Source organism: Camelina sativa, chromosome 19, assembly GCF_030686135.1.
Source record: "Camelina sativa cultivar CO46 ecotype springtype chromosome 19, ASM3068613v1".
Lineage (NCBI taxonomy): Eukaryota > Viridiplantae > Streptophyta > Magnoliopsida > Brassicales > Brassicaceae > Camelina > Camelina sativa.
Genome location: NC_141898.1, coordinates 10,322,269 through 10,349,252, shown reverse-complemented (window position 1 = coordinate 10,349,252; position 26,984 = coordinate 10,322,269). Strand labels below are relative to the sequence as shown.

Sequence of the window (26,984 nt, the reverse complement as noted above, 5' to 3'; positions counted from 1 at the left end):
ATTCACCATACAAAACTTTGCAAAGAAAAACATAATTATAGAAGTCTTCGAATTAACTTCTTTGAACCGCCATTCTTTGACTATGTTTACAAACTCCACATACAATATCAGAAACTAGCTCTACACTTCTAGAATGTCTCTGCAAAATTTTTTTTCATTTTGAGTTCAATTGATCGCTCATTTGATGTCTCCACTGAAACTGGTCAAATCTGAAACTTCTAATAGACTGATTCCGGAACAGACTGAAGATCCTTGAATAAAATGCAATTCAACCATCAAAACTTCAATCCAACCATTGAATCTCAAGTCCGTACTATCACAAAGCTCCTCACAAAATTTCAGCTTGATCAGATTACTAGACATCCATCAAACGTTGCCTTAAAACAGACATCTCGAAACTGTTTTCTTTTTTTTTTTTTTAATCTAGGTTGATGATGCAGTCCATATCTCCTCTTCTCGTTCTTCTCCTCCATGGCTGCAGCTCTCTCTTCCTCACTGATCTCTTTTTATCTCTTCAAACACACAACCTTCCTTATCATCTTTGTTTATCACAAATACATTTTTACATGACCAATCGAGATCATCTCTAAAAATATGATCTGCAGACTAGCCTTCACGAATTTATTTCACACCTTCTTGTCTTGAAACAACTAAAATTCTGCCTGGGAGACAATCTCCAAGAGATCAGTAATCATCATAACCTTAATCTTGTTATTTGCAGACATGAATTCTCTTCTCTTCATGAGACCAAAATAATTCTCTTTACTCTTTCTCTCTTAGATGATTCACGCACCAGAATTGGCTTCCCGATTCTTTAACACCATAACTCCACCTTTGCTCTTCTGTTTATCTTACTTGAAACCTTTTATCAATTAACTTTTGAAAACTGCATATCAATTTTAACCAGGACCATAAACAACATAAATGAGTCCTTCTCACAACCACTTTCTGTCTCAAGATGAGTAACACAAACACATTAGGATCTGTAACCCCATCATCTTTTTTTGTGTGTGTAAAGTTGTTGAATCACTTGCACATAACTCGAACCAACGATATCCTTAAGAACCATATTCTATAGACTCATCTTTGAGATTCATCTGTCTTTCTCATGGCATGAACCATTGTTAGCTGCATCAAGAACAAAACTCCCTTTACTTTGAACAAGACAAAGAACATGAACAAGCTCTTGATTTCTTTCTTACGAATCTTTTTCTATGATGCTCATGGTTTCAACATTATTAACATCTTTCTCCCCCTTGTGGATTGTATATCAGAAGCTTGAGAAACCAATCTCTAATCTTCATCTTGCTCCGATTGTTTTCAAATTTCGGGCTTGTCAACTTTTCGTTACCATCATTCGTATTGATGTCAGCTTAAATAGAATTCTTCATTGATAATCTCTTCTTTTCAAAGACACGGAAAGCACTTCATCTCTTATTAATCAAAGAGCTCCTTTCTTTTGATCACGTTAAGTATACCTCACAAACAGTCACGACATCAGACAAATTCCAGCTATTAACTTCCATGATGGTGACAAATCTTTTCTCCACATTTCAGAAACTTCATAATAAATCTGAAACCCAGTTCAAGATTTAATTAGCTGTGATCTGTTTCTTTTGCCATCAATGATAATCCTCAGACCTCATGTTGAAACTGTGAATATTAATCTCCGAACTCGTCCAAAATACCACATAGAGTACACAAACCCATCGAACTATGAATCAGATCAAGCACATCTTGTTTTTATGTCTCTGGTGTGCTTCTTTCTTCTTTTGATAGTGTATTCGATTGCAAATCTCAGCTAGACTTTACATATGTTGGTATATTCCTCTGGAGAATCATGTCTGTTTCTGACCAATCTACAAAAATCTCTGGAGAATCAACCATCGACTTTCACTTGTGATCTTGATGACTCGCAAATCCATAGCCTAAACAGCTTCACTTCTTTTATCACTGATGTTGATGATATTGAAGTTTCATCGAACTTCTAAAACAAACCTCCACCAATTCTATCCTCGACAGAAAATTTCTCCAATTGCTCCTTTCTTTACCGGAAGTATATGACTTGAGAGAGCTCTTTAGTTTCACAAAACTGACCTTTTTTATTTTTCCCTTTGTTCAACTCTCTAACTCTCTCTCCCAATCTCGTATTCTTCTTTTTAGTCCATCGAGTGCTTTGGTCTTCAGGTTTAAATCAGAAACAAAACTTCACCTTCTCTGATGAACTAACTTTACTCAAAGTTCCCACAGTCTCGACTGTGATTACTTCTATCCCTAGATTCTCCTTTTGCTTGAGCTTGAGACTTGGAAATTTTATAACTCCGTTCCGACATTCAGATTTGTCTTTACCGGTGAGTTTTTCAACACGAAATTCCTCTATCTTGTTTCTTCAAGACCTCCCACTGATTCTTGTAGAAGATTCAATACACTTCACCAAATTTTCAACCCTGTTTGCAACTCAAAATATGATATCTCCTTCTTTGAGCGTGCTCAACCTGTCACTTTAACAAATTCAGCTAGAGACTTGTGATGCTTCCGTTTATTCTCCCGAATCAGACATTTCTCTTGATTTCATGAACTTCGTAACCCAAATTGAAGCTGAACCTAACAAGAAGATTAAATTTTTCCTTCTTCTCTTCGACTTAAAGTGACGAACATGAGAAGGATGAAGAAGACTCCTCTCTCTCAAACATTCTTCTTTTCAGTGGGCTTTCTCTGGGCCTGATTCGATTATCTAAAAAATTTGGATCAAGAATAACCCAAACCCAACTCTAAAATATTCGTCCTTCATCAATGCTTCCTTGACAGCTGCTTTTCTTGGCAGCAAGACGAACATCACGATTATGAAGTTTCCGATGAATTCAACACTTTTTACGCCTTCGTCCCTCTCACGTGGTAGTAAGATCTTTTAATGGCATAGTTGTTATTTTGTTTTTCCTTTTTTTTCAAATCAACAGACAACCACGACAGAGAACTAGATGCGATGTTTCTCAACAACTCCGTAACTTATGATGATTTCTCTTCACCGCAAATTCTTAATAGATAACTTGATACAAACCCTAATTTGTCTTCACTATGATTTTGAAGTTTCACACAAATCATAACCCTCGATCTCTTTGCTTATATGATCATGAACATTGTTCTTCGCATCCGCTTCAACTTTAGGCCTGCTAGCCACAAATCCAGGATCTCACCCAAAACAAGAACGAATCTCTATCGAGCACCCGCTCTGATACCAATTGAAAACGCATATTTGTGGTTAAACTAATTACATATATGATCGACTTTGAGTATATAGAAGCATAAAGTAAATAAGACACAAGCTTTGTTAATGGGGTTCAGATAACCTACATCTCCGGACCTAGTCTAGAATTCATTCACTAGAAAAGGCTGCAACCTACAATTGCTATATGGCACCCAACACTCTTTCCTAGAATTACAATGAAAGAAGACTACCACTAATTGTCTTTTCCGACTAGTGTAGATCTTCAACAAAACCATCAAAAGATCTCTCTATCTTGTTGATGGGGCGACACCACACATCTTGTGTGCATCTCTCGAAAATACCTTGAAGCGCGCAAGTCTTCATGAAGCGCCTTCTCGGTATTTATATCAATTGTCCAATCCCTAGGGTTAGCAACTTTCTTATTATACAACAAATAAGAATTGGAAGATTAACAATTGTACAACCCCTAAGATTGACAATTTTCCTATTATACAACAAATAGGAATTTCCTAGTATACAACAAATAGGAAAGTTTATCTCCATGATCCCATCTTGAATCTTCCATTGAAGATGTTCATCCAGCTCAACAACCGCCACTTGGCTTGTCCAAGTCGGCCTTAAGCTTTTGTACTCAAACTCTTCAATTCAGCTTCTTGTACTACTTCTTGTATTAACGTCGGACTAGTACAAGAACTGCTTCAAACGTTTGATACATCCTCGGATATATCTAACTGCAAGGTTCTTGATTCAACACCTTATCTTTTCTGCTTTGTGTTAATCACTGTGTCAGCACGATCACCAAGTACTACTTAAGCTCTGCTCTACTTAATCATTGTGTCTGCTCTACTTCATCCTCTGTGTTAGTTCTGTCAACTCTTTTTTCTGAACTATTGCACCACCACTATGACATCTATGATGTATCTCTGTATCCATGTCTCATCCATTATAGTCATTTAGTAGAAATTTCACCACATGTTCTAAACCTTATAAAACTTCATTCAACACAACATCTTCAAATACATATCATGTCCCAATAATCAATCTCACAACCATAAGAAATTCTTTAGGCACGGCACGGAAGGTAGCATAAGTCATGGGCGTATATATAAATATGTCTTTTGTGAATTTTTTTTAATAATATTTATGATTCCTACACAAACATAAAAGACATCATTAGAGCTAAATAGTTAGGATAATTAATATACATTAAAGAAAAACAAAATCAAAGATTTCTCAATTTTATTTATTTGTACGTGTACATATCTACGAAGAGGCGACCGTGGGAGAAAGTGGCCTATACAAGTAGTGGAGGGGTTAAAAGTTAAAACCCTTTCAGCCCCAAAACTACAGAGTCACGCATTTAGTGATGGAAGAATATATCGCACATCATTTTCCTATTAAATAGTTCATATATTAGTAGTGGAAGACCTACGAAATTGATTAAATCAAAATAAATATTAGAAAGTGATTACATGAATAATAAAAAGAATTATAGAGCTACGCATTCAGTGATTAAATCGTATATTATTTTCATATAGTACTAGTGGAAAAACTTAGAAGTTTGACAACTGAAATGAAAAGCAAATATACGAATAATAAAATTTTAAGCGTAAACATAGGTGGGAGGTGGATCATACATATATATAGCCTTTACTTTTCAATTGCAACCTAAATGGTTTACTCGATTTTGTGTCTCCCTTTAATCGTGCCAAGAAAAATATAATATATTCGTTTGCGCAATACACTTTTGATTCAAGTTATCTTCTGAAAAAATCGTTGGCCAAGAAATAATGGCCGACAAGAGTCATCATAAGTCTAATATGTCTTTCTATTCCATTCAAACATAATATAATAAAAGAGAAATATGATTCTTTTCTAGCTTTGACAACATGGATTGAAGAAGAAGAATGTGATTCATGTAGTGCTTTTTGTTACTACCATTTTTATTTTTCTGTTTTTTTCGTTTTCCTTTTATTACTTAACTAGGTTTTAACCACTATATTTTTTAAAAGTAAAATAAAAATGTAATTTTTAGTAGATTAACTATATATATAACTAATGTTTTGTAAATTTTAAATATATATCCCTTATATCTATATATTATTTAAGTTTACCGGTTTAAAAATTTAGGTTTACCGGTTTAAATTGTTAAATTCAGAATATAACATGTGGTATACCGTAGTATTGTTTGTTTATTTTACATAATCGTAATTTAATAAACTTAATTAGATATGCTTAATATTCAAATGTGGATGGTATTAACAAAATAATAAACTGATGATTTACTAACAGTCAATGAAATAATTTTCAATTTATATTAATACCCAAACTCATTCCGCTAGATATCCAAACACAATTTTTCTTCTTTGCTTAAGTACAAAATGCACGTTTTTCAAAATCCAAATAATGAAAAATGCAAAAAAATATAGTACCAAAAATATTGCTAATCAAATATACATTATCTTCAAAATATCTTAATTTTAGAATTGTTTATATATGATTCAGAAATAAGTTATAAAATATGATAATTCTTTTTATTTTTCTTTTTTTTTTGCAGATAAAATGAACAAACACATATTGACGTAAATATTAATTTGGTATTTGCATATACATTTTTATTGTTAGCATTAAATATTGTAATGAAGTAATTAGGAGATATTTTAGGAAATATTTAGGAATTTTACAAAACAAATATTTAATGAGATATTATAATTAGTTGTTGATTGATTAAGGAGATATTTTAGGAATTTTTGTTCTGCACAAAATCTTGGTTTTGAATTTTATTTTATAAATTAAAATTAAAAATATTTAATATCAATGGTATGCTTGTAAATAAATGTTAATTTTAGAATTTATTTCATGAATGTCTTTAAAAATGTATATATAAATTCGTAGAAATACGAAAAAGATAGGAGGACTAATAAGCGTCATATTTTTTTATCAATGGTTATGAAAGTTTCGGTTTCAAATTGTAAACAAAGTTGTTCGAGTGTTTAAATCGCCGTGACTGGAATATCTGGTATCTGATAGGGTACATCCACAGACAATAAGTAGGAAAAAAAAAACATTACACGTAATTTTTTTGTAGGAAATATTCACCAATTGGATATAGAAATAAATAAGTTGTATTCATGACATCACAATATCCCGTATTTTATGACTTTATTTACAATGAAGGTTTATACATAGTTTACGTTATAGATTAATATATTTAATGTTATTACATAGCAAAGCAATGGAAAACAATATGGAGTGGGGGTACAGTGTGAAAGATACACACTGTGCCCTAAAGTTGTAACTCTTTCTCTTTAAAAATTCCATTTCTGAAATTTCTCTCTCGCTCGTTTCTAAACCATTACAAAAGTACGCTGTTGTAAAAAAAAAAATCGATTGTGCATATGCCACGTGACTTACCCCACTTCATTCTGAAATGTCTCTAATTTCTTAGTCAGAACATTTCATGAATAATTTCAACAGTGAGTAAACATTACAATGGGGGAATTTAAGTTTCACAGATTTACGTTTACTTTTTTTTTCAACTGATTTTAGATTTTAGTAGATGTCACAGATTTACATTTACATATCATGTCAATTAATAATGTAAAGTGATATACATCTCATCTACTCTAAACTCCAATTGTTATATTTTTACATCTCATTTACTCTTTCTTTTTTTTTTTGTTCAAAAACATCTCATTTACTCTAGACTCCAGTTGTCAATTTTTACAGTAAAACAATGTGTTTCGACCAAAATGTGGAATTCTTGGCGTAGATTCGTGTATTTTTCTTAGTTGTGAACATGTATATTTCTCTCAAAGGCCTTGTGAGTTAGAACAATACCACCAAAAAGAAAGAAATTAAAGAAAAGAACGCATAAACTTATGAGAACAAAATCTCGGCATTGCTATTGCATCACCTTTTAGATCTTTACTGTTCGATAAATAAATCGGAAGTAGTAGGACCATATATATCAGTTCTGTCAAGTTCTTCTTGAGTTGTTACAATCAACCACTACATGTAATTGTCATCAACTCATCATGTTATGTGAGATCCTTGTTATTACAAGTAATTTTTCAGGATTTTTTTTTTTGGTGATTAACTGTATCTCTCTTGGATATCTTGTATCATAATAGGGTATAATTATATCAATGAAAATTGAAAATAGACAAAATTGAGATAATTCAAGTTTAAAATTAATAGAGAAAGTTATAATATGTTCTTGTACGTCAAAGTCAAAAGCGTCACATAAAATATATTATTTGTGTTAATTTTACATGCATGCAAACTAAGTTTGAATAATTAAAAAAGCAAGAACACAATTATTCCAACATATATGTGTATATAACTATATATATATATATAGAGTACATGTACAGGTCAATGTTATCTCCACCATGTAATTGTATATACCCCAATAATGTATCATAAAAAGAACTATCACTAAAAGATTGGGATGATATAGCTTCGAAATTTGTTACACAAGTAATCTGTAACAAATATCTGTGACGGTTACTTACTAATTAGTGACAAAAATAAAAATAAACTATTTTGTAGTAAATTTGTAGAATTTTGTAGGATTATAGTGACAATTTAGTTACAAATATATTTTGTGGTAAATTGTTACTAAAATTTATCCTCTATTTCGACCCAGGTTTTATTCAACATCTTCCTTTTAAGTCTTAATACTTTCGTTTATTGGTTTGAAGGTGTAACTCATCTTCATCCCTTCGCTGGTGATGAGCCAAGCGCCGTCGTCTACGGCGGAATCGAACGGACAAGAGATTGATTTAGAGGTTATGGTCTCCGGTGATTGGCGATGGTGGCTGGGTCGCTTGATTTATGGCTCTTCTATCTCCAGTTAGGGTTTGCGACAGTAATAGGTTATCAATTTCGATTGATGTTTTTTTTTTTGCTGCTTCACATAGAGCAGGTTGTTTTCTTCACACTCTTCTATATATGTTACACAATTGTTTCTGCTTCACATAGATCTCATCTTGAGTTTCCTCTGCGTTTGTAGTTTTTAAACGATGGATAGTAATTCGTTGATATTTCGGTTTCTCTAATCTTTCCCCATTTTAAGTATTGGCTAATTTTGATTTGAGAGACTGAAACTTTGTTTTAATGCAGCCATTTTGTATTTCAAGGAGGGAAATTATAGTTGCGCAGAGATGTATACTCAACCATTGTTGATTTACAGAGGATGAAGAAGTAAAGAGGCAGATGCGGAGGTTTGTCTCTCTGGTTAATCACTCACTTTTGTTTTTCCTTCTTTGATTTTTTTTTGTATCCTCACTAAGTCAATTCTCTTACTTTGGTATTGTTCGTTTGCTTGAACATAGTTTGTCACTTCGAGGAGGAGAAGAAGAACAAAGCGACGAGGAGCAGATCCCGGCTCGGTTCTCTTTGTCTTCTCCCTACTCTAATCTTCGTAAGCTCCTCTGCTTCTGCTTCTTTTATATAACTCTCTCTCGATCTCTGTTTTAACACGGATTGAGATCAATTGATTGTATTGTTTTGATGCATATGTCTATTTGATAGTTTTCAACCCGAAAGTTCACCTCTTTCTCTTGTTTCTACAGTTTTAGTGTTGTGTTGTGTTGTGGTGTGGTGTGGTGAACGAGTATTAACTTAAGTCCCTTGTTAATGTTAGTGCCATAGTGGTTGTGTGTTGTGGTGTGTGTTGTGTGTTGTGTTGTGTTCTGTTGTGTGTTGTTGTGTTGTGTTATATTGTGTTGAACGAGTCTTGTGTTGTGGTGTGGTGTGGTGAACGAGTATTAACTTTAAGTCCCTTGTTAATGTTAGTGCCTTAGTGGTTGTGTGTTGTGGTGTGTTGTGTGTTGTGTTGTGTTGTGCTGTGTTCTGTTGTGTGTTGTTTTGTTGTGCTGTGTTGAACGAGTCTTGTGTTGTGGTGTGGTGTGGTGTGGTGAACGAGTCTTGTGTTGTGTGTCCCGGATCTCTTCTTCAACTTGGTTCCCTTTTGGTATTTTCTGGTTATTTTGGGCTACTCTAAACATTTACATGGTAGCAAAGATATCATACAAAGGCCACTTGCCATCATATATAGCTTATGGTTACGTAAGTTGGAAATGCTCATATGAATTGAATTTGAAGGTCTTCATTTAGATTGGCTTTTCAGTTTCTGTCCAAACAAGTAAATCCTACGTCTCATGTTCTCTGTTTTGCCATTGTTTCCTTGTAAGTATCTTGTAGAACTTAACTATTTTGTCAAAATAGTACTCAGGGGCTGTACAGAGGTATCATATATGATTGAAGATTGATGATGATGACTCCATTTTTCTTTTTAGCCTGCTTCTTTTTTTCCAACATGTATCATATCTTTGTAAATTGTGCTTTTAGAGTAGAAAAATGAAATGTTGAGTACGGAACAGCTGCTGCCCAATTGAACAAGTTTCAACTTCCATTAACGATGTTTTGTGTTTACTATGTTTCATATAGGCGCAACTAAAACCACCCAAGGCCATCAGGGGAGGTTTACCTGTCTGCTTTCCACAGCTATGTTTTAAAAGCAAGATTCAAGACTCCTTCCAAGGATAGTGTGTTCGTCTACTTTTTTTATATTATGTTTTTAGGAGTATCACTACAGTTTTTAGAAGTATTCTTATTTTTAATTATGTTTTTAATTTTATTTGTAATACAGTTTTTTTAAAATGATGGTTTCATAATAATAAATATAATATTTTTATTTTAATATCATTTCATTCCAAAAGTAAAACATTATTCATAATTTATAAATAATTAATAAAAATATAAATATTTATATAAATACAATTCAACAATAGTCACAAATTTGTTAGAGAGAACTAGTAGCATGTTGTATCTATTTGTTATATCTTTGTTCGTTATTTTTTGTAGCTAATTGTTACAAATTTTTCCAATTCAATGTGTGGCAAATTGCGATAAATTTTTGTCACAACCAGTCGTTATTTGCTACTAATTATCTTGTATCAAATTAGTAGCAAATTACCACAATTAGTAACGGATGAAAAATTTACTACGACCAAATAATTATTAAATTATTTTGTGGTAAATTAGTAACAAATATTTTTTTGCTACCAAACATAAGTTATACCTACAAATAAAATCGTAACTATACACAACTATTCTTCTATACGTCGCTACTTCGAAGGTGAGATTTTAGTTAGGCATTCCTTAGTATACGACGACGGTATAGCTAGATAGAAATAATTAATTTTGATTAATGAAAAGTAGGTTTAATAATTGTACGGGCGTGCCAAAGATTAGCACTAAACAAAGATTTTAGCTTTAGATTTAAATGTGGTGGTTGCGAAGCTCCAGTTTGGCCTGTCGACACATTGGCTAGCTCTACTGCATTATGTTACCGCACGTGTTCCATTATTTCTACTCCCTTCATTATTTTCCTTCAAATTTATAAGTCTTTTTCTTTGTCGTGAAGGAGGAAAAAATAAAAAGAAAAGCAAAAGGAGATGTATATTATCATTATACAAATAAGTATATTATAAACTAACATATAGCTTTTTTTTTTTTTTGGTCTTATTTTCGACAACCTGGACATGCATTAATAGAAATTTTTATAAAAATATTATACACATGACACGAGCTGTATCTAGAAGAGAAATATCCAGCATTCTTTGCTCGCATTATAGAATGATGGTAGTTCAAACGAATAACTAAAAATTTGTTCCGCAGTTCTGAATAACTTTGTGCTAAAAATCAATAAATATTTTCATTTGTCCTTCTTCTGTCATGGTATATAGTCATTCGACTACATAATCACCTTGAATGAGCTCTATCGTATGGTCCATTTAACAGTGATCACACATTCCTTAACAACCATATGTACCTCTTTCAAGAACTAGCATCATATATATGGTCTTTTGTGTTTGAAGAAGAATTCGACCAGTCCATCGTCACTATTCATGAACACGTCCTTGAACATATATTTTAAGATCTCGATTCTCGAACTAAGAGAATATTTTAGCTTACAATCTTGGACGGTTCTTTTTCGAGTCTCCGAATAAATTTGATTCTAAACGGCATTTTAAATAGTTCATATCAAACTTTCACTATTTTATATTAAAAATCAATAATATCGTAAACAAAAGTAGATCATCTTATAATAGTAGGTACGTTTATATGCCATTTAGTCATGGTGTCATTATCCTATTAAAGAAAATAAAATGATAGATTATATTACGTGTGCATATATCTTCCGCAACCTTTTTCTATTAGACATACATTTTGATGGCCATAATAAGGGGATAATAATTAGCTATTTTAAACAATTTTTCTGCATAAGGAAGAAAAGAAAAAAAAAAAAAAAAAAAAAAAAAAAAACGAGAGCACAATAATATAAATAGACGCAAGAGGAGACACAATGCAAAATTCAGACCCACTTGTCTCTCATCACTCACACTCAATGGAAACATCACCATCGTCCCCACCATCATCACCGCCGGAGATTCTCCACATTGACTCAATCAAAGCTCTCAAAATCCTTGGTAAAGGTGCAACAGGAACCGTCTTCCTCGCACACGACGACGTCGTTTCAACCTCTTCTTCTTCTTCTTCTCCTCCCTTTGCCGTCAAGCTCGTACACAAATCCTCTGCTTCCTCTATCCGCCGTGCACGGTGGGAAATCGAGGTTCTCCGTCGTCTCTCCGTTGATTCTAATCAAAACCCTTTCCTCCCTCGTCTCTTAGCTTCTTTTGAGTCACCGGAATACTTCGCTTGGGCCGTACCTTATTGCTCCGGCGGCGATCTTAATGTACTCCTTCGCCGTCAAAACGACGGCGTTTTCAGCTCCTCTGTTATTAGATTCTACGTGGCTGAGATCGTCTGTGCGCTTGAGCATCTTCATACCATGGGGATCGCTTACAGAGACTTGAAACCTGAGAACATACTCATTCAGCAGTCCGGTCACGTTACCTTAACCGATTTCGACCTTTCCCGGAGCCTCAAAAAGCCCACCCGGCCCCAATTCTATCAACCCGACCCGGAATTAAGCATCGATCGTAAAAAAAGTCTGAGCTTTTCTCGGTTGATCTCACCGGCGGCGACAGAGAGCAAAAACAAAACACGGTTGTTGAAGAAAACGAGATCCGCTCGGGTTAACCCGATCAATCGCCGAAAAACGAGTTTCTCCTCCGGCGAACGTTCTAATTCCTTTGTCGGAACCGACGAGTACGTCTCGCCGGAGGTAATCCGCGGCGACGGTCACGACTTCTCCGTCGACTGGTGGGCTCTCGGAGTTTTAACATACGAGATGATGTACGGAGAGACGCCGTTCAAAGGGAAGAGCAAGAAGGAGACTTTTCGTAACGTGTTGATGAAGGAACCCGAATTGGCGGGAAAACCCAACGACCTCACTGATCTGATACGGCGGTTGCTAGTTAAGGATCCGGATAGGCGGTTAGGTAGCCACCGTGGCGCGGCGGAGGTAAAGGAGCATGCTTTTTTCGCGGGTGTGAGGTGGGATTTGTTAACGGAGGTGTCACGACCTCCGTTTATCCCGTTAAGAGATGACGGAGAATTAACGGTAGGTGGGTTTGATATAAGGGAACATTTTGAGAAGCTGAGGACGACGCCATCATCAGCTCCTCCGTCACCGTTACGGTCTCCGCCGCACGTGTGTCGTAGAAACGATCCGTTTATTGATTTCTAATCCACGTGTGGGGGTGGGGGGGGGGGATCTATACAAACTACAAAGTTGTATATAAATTTTTGTTATTTTTGGGTATTTTCAGTTTCTTCTTTTTTCTTTTCTGATTGTCATATTATTTGTATGCAAATCATTGTTAGACCAAGAAACTGGATAAGGAAATGTATTTCTCCTGATGTGAGAATTTTTAAAAAGTATAATAATTTGGTATTAGAAGATTTCGATTGCACAATACTAAATGTTTTTATTTTTAAATAACATAAATTAGACAAAAACAGGGTTTGTTTTTAAAAAGGATAATGATAAGAAATCATTAGTTTATTTCGAAGGTCAAGGAAGAAAGATGGAGTTAGTGGGTATATTGGGTCTCAGTGGTAACGTATCCAAAGCTGTACAAAAAAGTTGTAAGCTGGAGCTATAACCTTTTACGAAATAGTGCAAAGCTGTAAGAAATAGTTGTACATGAAAGCGGTACAAAAATGCTGAGAGTAAACTTCTTAATAAAGTGTTTAGTAAAGTTTTTGTGATTGGTAAAAAATTAAAGCTGTACATTTGTACCGCTTTGTTTTCGGTTACCAATCACACCCATTGGATTGGACACGAAAAATTTGACCAGAGGTTGTGTTGAAAATTTGGTAGAAACAAAAGAAAATTAAAATAAGTAAAGAATAAGAGATGGGAATGTATATAATCATAATTACACGGTCTAAATCCTTCCATAAAACACGTTACCTCATAATTACACTTGAGAACCCACATTTGTGTATATCTTTTCTTTCGTTCACATATACATACGTTGATAGCACTCAAAAGCGACTACATATTCTTCAAGCTTTCATTAGTTAATCTTGGATCATCAAAGTTCTAGTGGTTCGGTAAATGGTTTTTTACCGATTAGATAAAAGATGTTGAACTAAGACGGCAAAGTGAATCCCAACTACACTTAAGACATGTTTATGAAAGTGTTTGGGCACCTTGATGCCACATCTTCCATTACTTTATTATTGATTAGTAATGTAATTCTGTTGACAAAGATCTAGTCGTCCGAGCAAAATATCATCATGTCAAGATGCTCCAACGCTCTTACGAACATGATTACAACATATCCATGGAGAATCTTTTATTCGAACATTCTGTGTTATTTTTGAAGTATTGCAAGAAATTGCTAAGCCGGAAACTAAATTTATAATACAATATTTACTGGTATTATTATACTAACAATCCTTTGTCAAAAATGTATCCGTAATACTCAAACGTTGATTCTAAATATATTATGTATAGGACAGATATATATTTTCTAACAAGTTATAATTAATCTGTCTCGTCTTCTTTAGAAATCAAAGTTATTATCGTTCCTTATAGTGTCACATAAAATTATCAAAGAGAAAGAATTGATATGTGAATGAGTGGTTCAAGATCCTCTCTATACAATGGATATAAGACTCAGCTTAATTAATTAGAAATCCGTGATGTTTTTGTTTGTTTTGATGATATGGTTGTTATGTTTTGGTGTTAAAAAATTACTTATGATTCGAAGAACACAGCTAGCTAATGAATCAATTTGACTGTCTATTTTCCTATACAATGAATCAATTTCTTTAATAAGTATCTAATTCTCAAAACTAAAAATTTCAAATTGTCTTCCGCATTCGACTCAGATTACTATTATTCCCTCATAAAAAGAAAGAGAAAATTAGTTTTATCTAATCAAATATCAATTTTATATAATCATTTAAATTAATAACCACCAAATAAAATTTGATAAAATCAAATCCAATATTATATAATTGAAAGTATTAAAAAGCATAATAATAAATCTATAAAATAACTTAAATTAAATAATATATATTAATAAAAAAACTGGGAATATTTTTTGTTTTAAAGAAAAAATGGAAATAAAAAATGTTTTTTCCTAAATTATTGCCAATTATTATTTCCATAGTTTTTATAAAATCCTCAAAAGAAGGTAAATATATGGTCTACTAAGTGCGTAATTACCATCTCACAAATAGACAAAATTTCTATTAGTTCTCTAATTTAATCTTTATTTTTTTATGTATTTATGAGCATTAATCACCTAAATTTAATTCATTCAAACATAAATTTTTTTGGGAAAATTAGAAATAAAGGAGGTTTTTCCAAACCTTTGTCCATATACACTTTTTTTTAAGATTGTCAATTGTGACGAAAATACCCCTACTAATAGATATAGTGAAGTTTTTAAGAGTTTAAACCAAAAAACAAACAGAAACTCTTGTTAGTATACAATTGTGTAAAAAAAATTTGAAAAAAAAATGTTATGAGTGTCAAAAATCAGTTTGTAAATTGATGATTTCTTGTCTAAATTGTTCAGAAAAGACTTTCTGCGATTTTTTCAAGTTCTGAAACATTTAGATTATTCATTCTACAGTTTGTACATGTTCTATGAAGTTTAGACGGAAAATTTGTTCTAAAAACTTCAGAACCTAAATTTTGTATATTCTACAAAATTAAGAATATGTATTCTACATTTTTCTTCATTCTACATCAATTCAGAATATATTTTCCATGTTTACTTTTTTTTTTGTCAACCTTGTTTACCATGTATACTAAAATAATTAGAAGATATATCATAGATATTTTTGAATTTTTAATCTGTAAAACTTAGAATACCATAGAAATAGAAAGAAAATAAATTAAATAAGGAAAGTGAATATTTTTTGAATAATCTTCATTTATGGTTACGATTCTGTATTTATTGTTTAGATATGTTCTAATATATTTTAGAATGTGTATTCTAAAATATTTAGAAGAAAGACAAATACAGAAAAATCGATTTGCTCATAACTTAACCTAACGTGATTGATTTTTTTCCTTCTAAATCCCCTTTATAATAAAACGGAAGTACTCAACATTGATTTGTAGACTATATAATTTTAATAAGTTGGTTACAAATACACCACCATCGAGACTGGAAACATCTGGTTTTCTTTGAACCGGATCAAACCGGTTATCACCACCATCGAGTCTGTTGATGTCGTGTTAAGTAATTCCGATGAGCTTTTTAACGACCGGCTAGAGAACCAAATTGAATGTTTGCTTTAAATTTACATGAATTTTAGATTATAACTTCTTCACCCGATAACAACTTCTTCAAATTTACATACATTTAAAATTCAGAGTTTGATTTTGTAGAGAATTTGAAAACCTAAATCAAACTGAAAATTTGAGCTGACAAACCTCTGCTTCAATTGAAAATTAGACGAGGATATACCGGGAGTAGACAAATCTATAGTTTGGGTTTATTTCTATAGTGGCGTTATGTGGTTACGGGAGGAACAAAACAATTTTAATTTCAGAAAAAGTTTATTAAATTTATAGAAGATCCGTTATTGAATAAAGCTTGGATCCAACTGGGTGAATAATCCATCAAGTTTGTATTTGTATTTTATTTCTACCCTTTCGTTGGTGTTGCTTTTGAGAAGCTAAATTCAAAAAAAAAAAAAAAAACAGAGAGAAACAGATGAGTCGTGGAGATAGAAGCCAACGAGGAGCAGAACCATGGCCACATGTTCCCAGTCCACCATCGCACCATCTTTTCAACCATGGCCTCCCCAACGGTCAATCACATGAATTCTTTTTTTTTTTCATATGTTTATGATCCGGTAAAATCTTTTAAGCCCACTAAATTTTCACCTAATATCTCAATTAATTTGGTATTTTTCTAATTTTATCTAATAAAAATCTACACATTTAATCTAAATATATAGTTAATATACAAATTTAATCTGAATTGTTTTTTAGGGTATAATTGACTTTTATTTACACCCTAAAACCTATTTTACCAAACTTTTAAAAGAAAAGTGTAGATGGACAAAGATTTAAAAAAACTTCTTTTATTTCTAATTTTCCCAATTTTTTTTTAGCAGTAATTTATCTATTGAGTTGTTAAGTGATTTTATCTCTTACACACAAGTTTGTTCAAAAGTCGTCTATCGGTCTTTGTACAATGACTCATTTGTGATGTAAAGATACGGAAATTCACAGTTAACTCTTCTCCGTTATATAATTGAGATAGTCTTTAATTTTTACAATGAGTCGATGACTTATTCGATGGCTTTGCTTTCTTGTTTGGTATTATGTATTTAGGTTCTTTGTGATGTTTTCAATTATAGGAGAGATATCCTATTCCATTTTAAAAAAACAATTTTCTGCTAAGTTGTTTTTACAGTGAACAAAGTATATATTTTGAGTGGCACTGATCAAAAAGACAAATACAAAAAAGAGGAATAAAGGATGAAAAAACGAAAGGGGACAAAGCCTATAATTATAGGTTGGCATTTCTGAAAACTGACAATCTGAATTTTATATGCTAAAACCCATCAAAATAATTAATATTGGAACAAACTAATCAAGTAAAAAAGACAAAAGAAGGTTTAGACATTACGAAGGGTGATCACGTGTTGTGTTCGGCCAACCTCATTCCATAAGCAACCAAAGGCAGGGAGAGAGTTAAAGAACTTGTACCACTTTCTTCTTTTCATAGTCTTGTCAACAGTTAAATTTTATGCGTTGGTTTTAAATTTCTTGTATTAGCAAATACATAAGATACATCATATACAAATGGTTTTGTTTGAACATCATCTAATAACCTCAACTTTAGCATACCAGAAAGTGTGAAAACAAGATTTGTGTTTGACACTTACTAAGCCATAAAAAAATCACAATCAAATAGGGGACCAACATAGGCCCAATTATTTTTGGACTCTAGAGCTTAATGAGCCCATCAAATTCTAGAATTTTCTATATAAGTAAGTAATAATAATAATAATATGAATGAAACATAAAAAGATCTTTAAGACAAAAGCAATGAATGTAGTGACTTAAAAGAGTAGACCCATGTAGTGAAGGCAGCGACAGGTCCTGAGGTTGACACTCACCGCAATATGCTTACAGAGAGTCTCACATGCACTGCCTCTGCCCCATTTAATTACCACTTTTTTTTTAATTATGCTTTAATTATCCCCACAACGCCTTCTTTTAATGTTTTCATTCAATTCTTTCGTTGTTCTTCTTCATGTGATTTGAATTTTTCCACATTAAAATTTTCACCAATCTATATGTATTTACTTTTAGGCGCTAGAATAAATGTTCTAAAAAAACAACCCAACTAAATGCATTCCTAGTCTATTGTTTTATTCAAATACTATGCACTTGTAGTATAAAATATGTAAGAAAGAAAAAAAAAAAAAAAAAAAAAAACTTACTCGAGGCTACAATAAATACGAACGTATCCGTAGCGTATGGTATTCATATGTATATCCATATTCTGATATTCCCAATATATAGTCGTAAACCTAATTGACTAATTTACTTTTTAATAGTCGTGGAAATTGTATTTTATCAATGGTTTTACGTTTTCAAATTGAATGCCAGTTTAATTCTAAAACTAGATTAAGAATTCATTTTATTTATATTATAATTTTTTTATAAAATATAATATGTGTAATTGTTTTTAAAAGTTTTTTTGGATAAAATATTATACAATAAAATCAAATGCTAAATATTATGACTTGAAAAAGACACTTATTTTGTAAGTTTTATATTGTTAATGATTCTAGATAAGTATCCGTACTATAACACTGGTTAAATTTTATTTTATACAAAATTCGTATATTTTCTATTTAATATGTTGTATTAATTTATGTAATGTGAAATTATTTCAACAATGTATATTCTACCTCATGACTTGAATGTCATTATAAAACATAATTTTGTGAATTTGATTTTTAAAAAGCGAGTTTTTATATTACGAATAATTTAATATATTGTTATAGTTTTTGTTTTTATATACTTAGTTTTTTGAAATTCTTTCGTATTATAGTGACATATTATTGACATTGCTATAACAAACCAATTTAGGGTGATTATAGTTTTTAACTTTAATATCAAGTTTCAACATTTTAGAAATATTTCAAAATAAATTATTTAATTTTATTATATTATATAAAATTATAAAATTTAACAAAATATGAAATTAAATTTAAATATTCAAATTTTGACCCATTACTTAGTAAAATTTTTAATTCAATAAATATTATTTTTAAAGAATAATATTAATAAAACTTGAATATTTAATATATTGAATCATTTATATATTGAATCATTTATATATTGAATCATTTATATTTGTTTTTAAAAATTCAACTTATGGTATATCCGGAAATAAAATAATTTTTTAATTATAATAAATGATATGATAATTTATTTGTTTCACAAAATTAGACTCATATATAAAAATGAGAGGTGAAGTATACCGATAATTAACAAATTAATATGTTAAGTTAGATATCAAAGAATTTTATTTGTTGAATAATTTAATAAAAGAAATTAATACGGTAAATTAGATGATATCAAATGATTCTTTAGAATATTCTCTTTAAAATTTTTGGAAACAATAAATTCAGACTATACAAATAATATAAAACTTAATTTATAATCTATTTGTAACCAATTTATTAAAATTATATAGTTTACAAAACAATGTTTAGTTATCATGGTAATGCTACTAGAAAAGTTTATGATCATTGTATATGTGACATTATGGTTAGATTTGATAACAATAAGCCAAAAAAAAGAAATTGCATTTAAAAATGATATGAACCGTGTGATTAATGAAAATGGAGTTTATATATAATGTTGGTCATCCCACAATTCAACTAAAATGTAGCACACATTTATAATCTTACTTGTTTTCAAATGCATAACCCATAAATATAATAATAATGTCTCTAATTAATATTAAAAAAAAACTCAAATTACATATATAAAAATCATGTTTTCAAACAAGCTCTCAAGGGTTTACCACAAAGACAGTCGTTAAACATAAACGACGCCGCTTCAAGATGATCGAACGGCGAACCCATCGGAATCCTCCCACAGAGATGGTTATGGCTAAGATCCAAATGACCAACGAACGACGCACCAGAGATAGATCTCGGTATCGGTCCTTTGAGATTGTTATACGACAAATCAAGAACTGTGAAGTAAGACCTTGGCCCAAACCCTTCAGGTATCTTCCCTTGTAGCAAGTTCCGGCTCAAGTTCAGGTTCATCACCGACGACGTCATCAGTGTCTGAGGTATCTCCCCGGAGATTTTGTTTCCGTCGAGGTTGAGCGTTGCTAGAACCGACATGCGTCCTAGAGACGGTGGGATTGTACCGTAAAGCTGGTTACCGGAGAGATCCACGTCAGCTAACCGGTATATATTGGTTAACGATTCCGGTATCCGACCGGTTATTCGGTTACCGGATAACAACGCACGGCTGAGCATTTTCATTCTTCCGATGTCCGACGGGATCACGCCGGAGATCAAGTTGTTACGGAGATCTAAATGCATTAAGCTGGCGAGATTGGTTAACGATTTCGGAATCGGACCGGTGATTCGGTTATCGGCTACGTTTAAAACAGCTAACCGGTTTAATCTCCCGATGTCGTACGGTAACCCGCCGGAGATTTGGTTTCCGATTAAGTCGAGCGTACGGAGAAAAGGGAGACGAGTGATGCATTTTGGGATTTCGCCGGAGATACCTTTCCAGTCGGCGATTGTGATGGCGGAGAGACGAGTGAGTTCGCATATGGAGGCGGAGATGTGTCCGGTCATGTAACCAGTCCGGTGAGCTCGTTCGAAGATTGGATCTTCAGACTCGCCGCGGAGGTTTATGTCGGCGACTCGGTGAGTCAGGGAGTCGCAGCTAACACCGTACCAGTTGTGGCAACAGTCTTGGCCTGTCCATGAGTTGAAAATGCCGAGGTATGGCTCGTGGAGAGCTGACTTGAAAGCTAGGAGTGCACGGCGGTCTGACGGCGGACAACATGTGGCCGTTGAGATTAGAAGGAGGAGAAGTGAAACGACGACGTTGAGTTTCATTTTTTTTTTTTTTTTTTTTAAAACGACAGTGTTGGGAATTGGGACTTTGATGATGGGGGAGGGTGAAGGAAGAGGATAAACCGTAATGGGATATAAATAGAAAGAGGGAAATTTTAAAGAAAATATATTAATAAGAAAATAAAAAAGAAAAGGACAATACTTGGCTTTTTTTTTTTTTTTGGTTTACATAAAATTATTAAGGAAATAATAATTCGTTATGGGTATGATTAGACATTTTGGCCTCGTACAATAATGAAGGTTGTGTTCGTGTGATCTTTGATTAATCACGATTTTTCCTACATCAAATTAGTCAACAACAGATGTCAACTCATGTAAGATCTTGATTTTTTTATTTTAGAAAAAGACGAGAACGTAAAGATAAAAAAAAATGGTGTAACTTTATAACATGTGGGTTTGTTTAATTGAATAACATGGGATTGTAATACAAGGTTGTAGCAATAATATGGCCACAAATATGAAGAAACGCACACATGGTTTATAAGTTTTAAGCACATTGGTTAGATGCTAATAGTAGTAGGAAAAAGCTTTGCACAGACAAATTAAGATGGAGACAGGAACTGGAAGTGGGGGAGAGTTCCCATGCAAATTATTGAAGCTACGATTAGATTTTCCGATGCGACTTGCCGGGTTGGATAAGCTTTTTTTTTTTTTTGGCTTAATACTACTTATCATCATCTTTGCAGGGTCAACATGACACCACGTGTTCATGTTCTTGCATTTTAATCTTTTTTTTCTATCGTGTTATGAGATAACGACGATACACATCTTCGAGTCGCAAATAATTGTAGTTATGTAATTAATGTTTGACTCTATTGGTCTTTACGATTAGTTTATTGGCTTTTGGATTCGGCTTAGTATTATGTATTAGTATCATGGTTTGGGTTAAGATTGGGCTTTAATCAGAAAGTTTTAAAAAATTTTACCGTTAATGATTTGTTACCTTCGTCCGCGTCTGATTCAGCACCGACGGTTTTGTTTTAAACGGCGGGCAACAGGAAACTCACAGACATTACTGTGAAATATGTTTTTGTCCTTGGCTTTTCATAAATGCAATTATGCGAGACATAAGTAATGTCCAAAACTTGATACGCTTTTGGTTATTTTTACTAGTAAAGTACATATAGGTGTTGAACTAGATAGATCTTTTCAGCTGTAGGGATAAAATATGGTTCTTAATTGTATTTTCAAAATCCACTCATAATTTTCTACTTCTACTACTACTACTACTACTACAAAGAAAGACTGAATCTTGTCTAAAAAACAAAGGCGGGAAAAAAAAGAATTGTGACGCTTGGGGTTAAATTTACATCTGGGTCATTAGACAACTGAGTTGTTGCGGGTTACGTGTCAAGAAATTAAATTACAATTATTGCTTTTAGTTATGAGTATTAATCATCCACGAACTCCAAAGCGTTGGTTAGGTCGTCGCCAGGTATCTAAAAACCTGATATCAACAACAAGATCAGTGCAAGTACAATGACATAATTAACCAACTAACAAAAAATACTAATTGAAGGAGTAGATATAGATTAAACTTTTCTTACTTGAAGCAAATACAAACATTACAATACCTAAAAAATGTCTGTACCCAAGAGCTCTCAATTTGTCTTTTACAACATAGACGTAAACCAAACAAACATCTTCATGCTCGGAGCAATTGTTTTCTTCTCTACTTACTTTCTTCTTTAATCCCCTCTTTAAGATCTTATATAATTGTGTATATAAGACACAAAGTGAACTTCGAACCTGAAACAGAGATTAAAAATAACTCCTTTCGTTACGAGCTAGAGGAATCTGTTTCGTTGCTCCACCAGAAGCTGACCGAGAAACTCATTGTTAAGGACCTGACATAGTGCCACCATTTGGGAGGGATGTACAGCATTTCACCTTCTTCTAGGATACAATCCATAAACTCCAACTCCATTGCCTTTGGGAACTCGGTCTTGTCTATATTGTCCAGATCAACCTTCAACCAAAGTTTGAAACCACCCAGTTTTGGAACAGCAGAATCGAGTCAGCCTCCGGTTTTATGTTTAATCCAAAATCAGATTTTGACTTTGGAATGAAAAAGCTTACCTGGCTAGAGTTGCAGAGCATTGTCTCAGAGTAAGGGTAAAGTTCGTCTTGCAGGGAGGATGGGTAAAGCCTTATATACTTCTTGCCCACAACCTGAAGAACAGATGATATCAAAACTTCAGTAGGAGGAGAAAGCATATAAATTAAGAAGTTTCTGTAAACTAGACACATATGAGACACAAAGGTCCAAATGTGCAGGCCAAACGATTTTTTGGTTAGTCAAAGAGTCATCAAACTTCAATCCAGCGAGATGATCAGGCTTTAGTATGCAAGAACATCAAAGAAGAAAAAGGTCGTTAAACAATAAAAGAACATAAATATAGAATAGCACAGGCAAGAAGCCCTGCTCAGCTCATGTAAGGAAAAGATATTTGACCGTATTTACCTGAGCAAGTATATTGTGATGTGGATCATGGTGTAACGGAGTAACTGTCCCAGCCGGGCCAAACCACGCATTAAGAGATTGGATTTCCCCGCCACCGACAAAACAGTAATCAGGAATACATATATCATCTTTCAGTTCGTTTATCTGCCCATTTGTGTTAAACCAATGACCATATGTTCAGTATGACACACACCGAGTACAGACAAACTGTATAAAACTAAACATCCTAGTACATATAATATATATATACCTGATCAAACAACGGATGCTGGGCAAGATAAGTAGGTTCCATGGAAGAAGATTTATTGGTTCGAATCCGTTCAAGGAACTGAGAAAACGTCACAAGCTCTTGCTTCCAATCAGAACACAAATAGTTTTTCCCCACCTGAATAGCACTTTACCAGCTTTCAGCTAAAGACAAATTATTCTGATCAAACCCATCTTCTTATTAGCTCAGACAAGACAATGGTACGACTCCTAACTCTATGATGCAAAAGTGACAGAGCTTATGCTCTTATCCTTCATAAAATGCAACAATATCAATCTAATTTAATTTTGATAAACTAACTTAGAAGCAACTCTCATTCTAAGCTCGACCATAAACCTTTTACCACACCTCAAAATAAGCTAACTTAAGTATGTAAACAGATATACATAATAAGGGAAGAAATGATGGGTAGTCACACCTCCACGGGAACGGTTCGGTAACCAGCAACAGTATTGAGGTACTCCAAGTGGTTCCACTTGGTCCTGGCTGGCCAATGAGCCATACAATTGGTTATTACAACTGGTGTACCTGACTGAAAATAATCACGCAGGAACCCCTCCAAAGATAAATCAGACCTCTTCTCTACTCTTCTACAACTTAAGGACCTGCTAGGTAGAATCTTAAGCACCTGCATGTTCTCACACCACAGAAACCAAATCAACAAAAAACTCATGATTCTACTTAGTACTAACTCCATTGACAATATAGAGCTTATCGAGGTTTCAAGATCTGAGCTCTACAAAGTAACTTTTTCGATTAGTGAACAACATGTTCTGACCTCATTGACGTCGACGGGAACTTCCGGGACCAATTTCTCACCCTTGAAATCTCCAGAAGCTTCTTCAAGGCTCTTGTTCTTCTTACGAGCTTCAGAGGAGACCAACAAAACAGAATCGTGAAGATCCTTGCGGAGAAGCATCCCTCCCATGATAAGACCCATATCAAGCGCACCAAGTGCCTCACCAAACTCGCCGGCGGAGAAATGGATTTTAGCGACGTGGAGACAAGCCATTGAGTAAGCGTCGCGCCATACGGGGAGAACCGAGTGCCATGGACCGGAGTGAAGTTGCTCCCAAGCCATATCACGCGCCGCCTCCGCCGCGCTTTTGTCGCCGGAAACAGCTAGCGCCGCCATGCGAGCATAGGCGTAACCGCCTTGAGCTGAGATTGATTGCAGCAGGGAGTGAGATTCGGCGTCGAGCGTTGGGGTCGGGAGACGGAGGTTGTTGAAGTCTCCGGAGGAAACGGTGGTGGTTCCTGACATTGGGATGGAACGGGTCGGGTAATCGGGTAATCGGGTCGGGTTAAGTGTTTTATGTGGTGTGAGATATTTTTAAAGTGATGAGTTGGGGGAAAGTGTAAGCGAAAAAGTGGAAAGGGAAAGAAAGATATTTTGGAGTGATGATTAGGATCAGATATTTTTTGTATTTATAACTCTGGTATTTTTCAGTATTAAAGAGGAACCCTTCAAAATTTTAAAATTTATGCAATTACCCCTATCTTTTTATTCTCTTACATAACAAGTAGATTATTTATCAAAAAAATGCATCTTACACATAAAACTTGGGAAAGTTCTACATTTTTTTTTTTTAAAGTTCAGCAAATTCTGTATCTAATAAACCATTTTTTAGAATACCTATCTCAAAAGAAATTTTTTCCTATGTATTACTATTAAGTTGATAGTATTAACCTTAATGAAATTAGGTCTAAAAGAAAAAAAAAAACATTCTTGCTTTGAATCGGTTTTATATTATACTACCTATCTACATTTAGTTTGTTTTGTAAGATGTTTTTATATTTATCTAAATTTAAATTTATTAATGCCCAATTCAAAGATTTGGAGGACACTAAACTGAATTACATACAAAAATTAATTAACAAGTCACACAAAAAAAAAGTCCAAATTTCGTTCAATTTGGGTCAATAAATTTTCAAATGGGCTGAATGCAAAACACTCTTTGCATTTTTTTCTTTGAATAATATTCTCTACGTTTTAGAGCACTGATAAGTATAGTTTCAAATGCATTGCAACAATCAAGTTATAAAGATTTTGTTTTGTTATGTTATGCTTATGGTTTGCGAAAATCAATTTATAAAATGTAAAATTGTAAAATAAAGCTACAAATTACACTCATTAATTTAATAAGTATAATAGGTGTAAAACATGATCGAGTTACAAGGTTATACATTAAAAATAATGTTAAAATCTCCATAAAAATAAAATAAATTAAAAAATATAGTGAAATTTGACTTAAAATGTAGTTCATTAGATGTTCTTTGAAAAATGAATACAGAAAGCAAGTTGGAAATCAAGGAAGCTATTGCTAGAGAAGCTATCGTTACGTGTAAACAACAACGGATACCTCGCTTGTATTTTTTCTCTTTTTTCTGTAACGCTTTAAAAGAAACATCCATTACTTTTGAACACTATTTTGGGTTTGTACCTCGTTTGTAATTTTTTTTCTTTTCTGTAATGCTTCAAAACCGTCATTGTCTGATATTTTAAAAACTAGTGTCGATTATAAATTGAATACTATTTTAGGTTTTGATGTAACTTGTATTATAAATCTTCTATGTAACGCTTCAAAACAGTTTTTGTCCTATGTTTTAGAAGCGTATGTTATTTTTGAACACTATTTTAAATTTTCATTCTCATTTACTGTTATGTGATTCATGCGCTTTTGTCCGTTTTAACTCATCTAATCAATCAATATTTTTAAAAAATGATATTATCTTTTTTTAATATCATACTCATAAGTGGTATTTCACAACAACATATAAACTTCAATGATGCTACTGAAACATGTAAACTTCAGTTTTTGTTACTTTTATATTTAAGGAAAAAATACTTTGTTAGATTTTATGATGTGCCCTAAAAAAAGGATAGACAAAAATGTGAAACTTTGGAAAAATTGGGGACAGAAGAGAATTAATGTTGAAGATTTTGGTGGAATCAGAAAAATAGAATGGGGATGATTTACTACTACATCATCACTTTCGACGGTTTCGATTGAAAATATAAAAAGAGCAGTTGATGAGTTGTCGCTTTCACATTGGCCAAATAGCATGTGACGTGCAATAACTGACACGTATGATTGTCAATACATGTCTCTTTTTCAATATTTTGAAACCCGATCCGGATTATGAACCGGACTAGCTTTTGATTCATCAGGTCAACCGGGTTCGACCATGAGGTCAATTGAGTAAAATATGTTTAATGTATTTATATAAAATAAATATTTTTAAAAATATCATAAAAAAAATATCATGTTTAACAAAGTATAAAGTTTAATAATAATAATAAAATGATTAAATTTTTTAAATCTAAATAAAAAATAAAAAAAACTAATAAAACATCTTCAAAAATAACTAACTGTTTTTACCCAAAGTTTGAGAAATGACAAAGAAATTGAATACGAGAGCTGTGTCGTGAGTCA

General features: G+C 33.0%; 3 protein-coding genes and 1 long non-coding RNA gene across 11 annotated transcripts; 2 read left to right on the top strand and 2 right to left on the bottom strand.

Moving 5' to 3' along the window:
* Positions 1–7,835: 7,835 nt before the first annotated feature.
* On the top strand, positions 7,836–9,935 carry LOC104765973 (uncharacterized). Of its 3 annotated transcripts, none has more exons than XR_015591272.1 (4): positions 7,836–8,083; positions 8,354–8,454; positions 8,566–8,654; positions 9,683–9,935. It is a non-coding gene; the product is annotated as an uncharacterized LOC104765973 (long non-coding RNA). The 3 variants fall into 3 exon arrangements; XR_015591271.1 differs by having other exon boundaries at positions 7,859–8,156; XR_015591270.1 differs by having other exon boundaries at positions 7,896–8,106.
* A 1,536-nt stretch (positions 9,936–11,471) lies between these two features.
* Positions 11,472–13,103, top strand: LOC104765972 (serine/threonine-protein kinase UCNL). The gene has a single exon (XM_010489768.3). The coding sequence runs from the start codon at positions 11,604–11,606 to the stop codon at positions 12,888–12,890; it is 1,287 nt and encodes a 428-aa protein (XP_010488070.1). The 5' UTR covers positions 11,472–11,603; the 3' UTR covers positions 12,891–13,103.
* Positions 13,104–19,537: 6,434 nt separating this feature from the next.
* On the bottom strand, positions 19,538–21,040 carry LOC104765971 (uncharacterized). The gene has a single exon (XM_010489767.3). The coding sequence runs from the start codon at positions 20,795–20,797 to the stop codon at positions 19,700–19,702; it is 1,098 nt and encodes a 365-aa protein (XP_010488069.1). The 5' UTR covers positions 20,798–21,040; the 3' UTR covers positions 19,538–19,699.
* A 1,018-nt stretch (positions 21,041–22,058) lies between these two features.
* LOC104765969 (lysine-specific demethylase JMJ30) lies at positions 22,059–24,950 on the bottom strand. 6 transcript variants are annotated; one of them, XR_015591397.1, is made up of 8 exons: positions 24,326–24,950; positions 23,966–24,175; positions 23,530–23,674; positions 23,280–23,423; positions 22,895–22,987; positions 22,663–22,784; positions 22,390–22,564; positions 22,059–22,262 (listed from the first exon to the last, which is right to left on the bottom strand). XR_015591397.1 is itself a non-coding variant. In XM_087502698.1 (7 exons), the coding sequence occupies exons 1-7, from the start codon at positions 24,809–24,811 to the stop codon at positions 22,516–22,518; spliced, it is 1,239 nt and encodes a 412-aa protein (XP_087358824.1). In that variant the 5' UTR covers positions 24,812–24,950; the 3' UTR covers positions 22,344–22,515. The 6 variants fall into 6 exon arrangements, 2 of the variants coding, with proteins under 2 accessions (XP_087358824.1, XP_010488067.2); XR_015591396.1 differs by having other exon boundaries at positions 22,895–23,153; positions 23,530–23,664; XR_015591394.1 differs by having other exon boundaries at positions 23,530–23,664.
* Positions 24,951–26,984: the final 2,034 nt, after the last annotated feature.

Excerpts from the sequence above, each read along its gene's own strand:
- LOC104765972 (XM_010489768.3), top strand. The coding sequence starts at position 11,604 with ATGCAAAATTCAGACCCACTTGTCTCTCATCACTCACACTCAATGGAA.
- LOC104765971 (XM_010489767.3), bottom strand. The coding sequence starts at position 20,797 with ATGAAACTCAACGTCGTCGTTTCACTTCTCCTCCTTCTAATCTCAACG.
- LOC104765969 (XM_010489765.3), bottom strand. The coding sequence starts at position 24,811 with ATGTCAGGAACCACCACCGTTTCCTCCGGAGACTTCAACAACCTCCGT. Across the intron at positions 24,176-24,325 it reads TTCCCGTCGACGTCAATGAG|GTGCTTAAGATTCTACCTAG; the intron begins GTCAGAACATGT and ends GAGAACATGCAG. Across the intron at positions 23,424-23,529 it reads AGCATCCGTTGTTTGATCAG|ATAAACGAACTGAAAGATGA; the intron begins GTATATATATAT and ends ACAAATGGGCAG.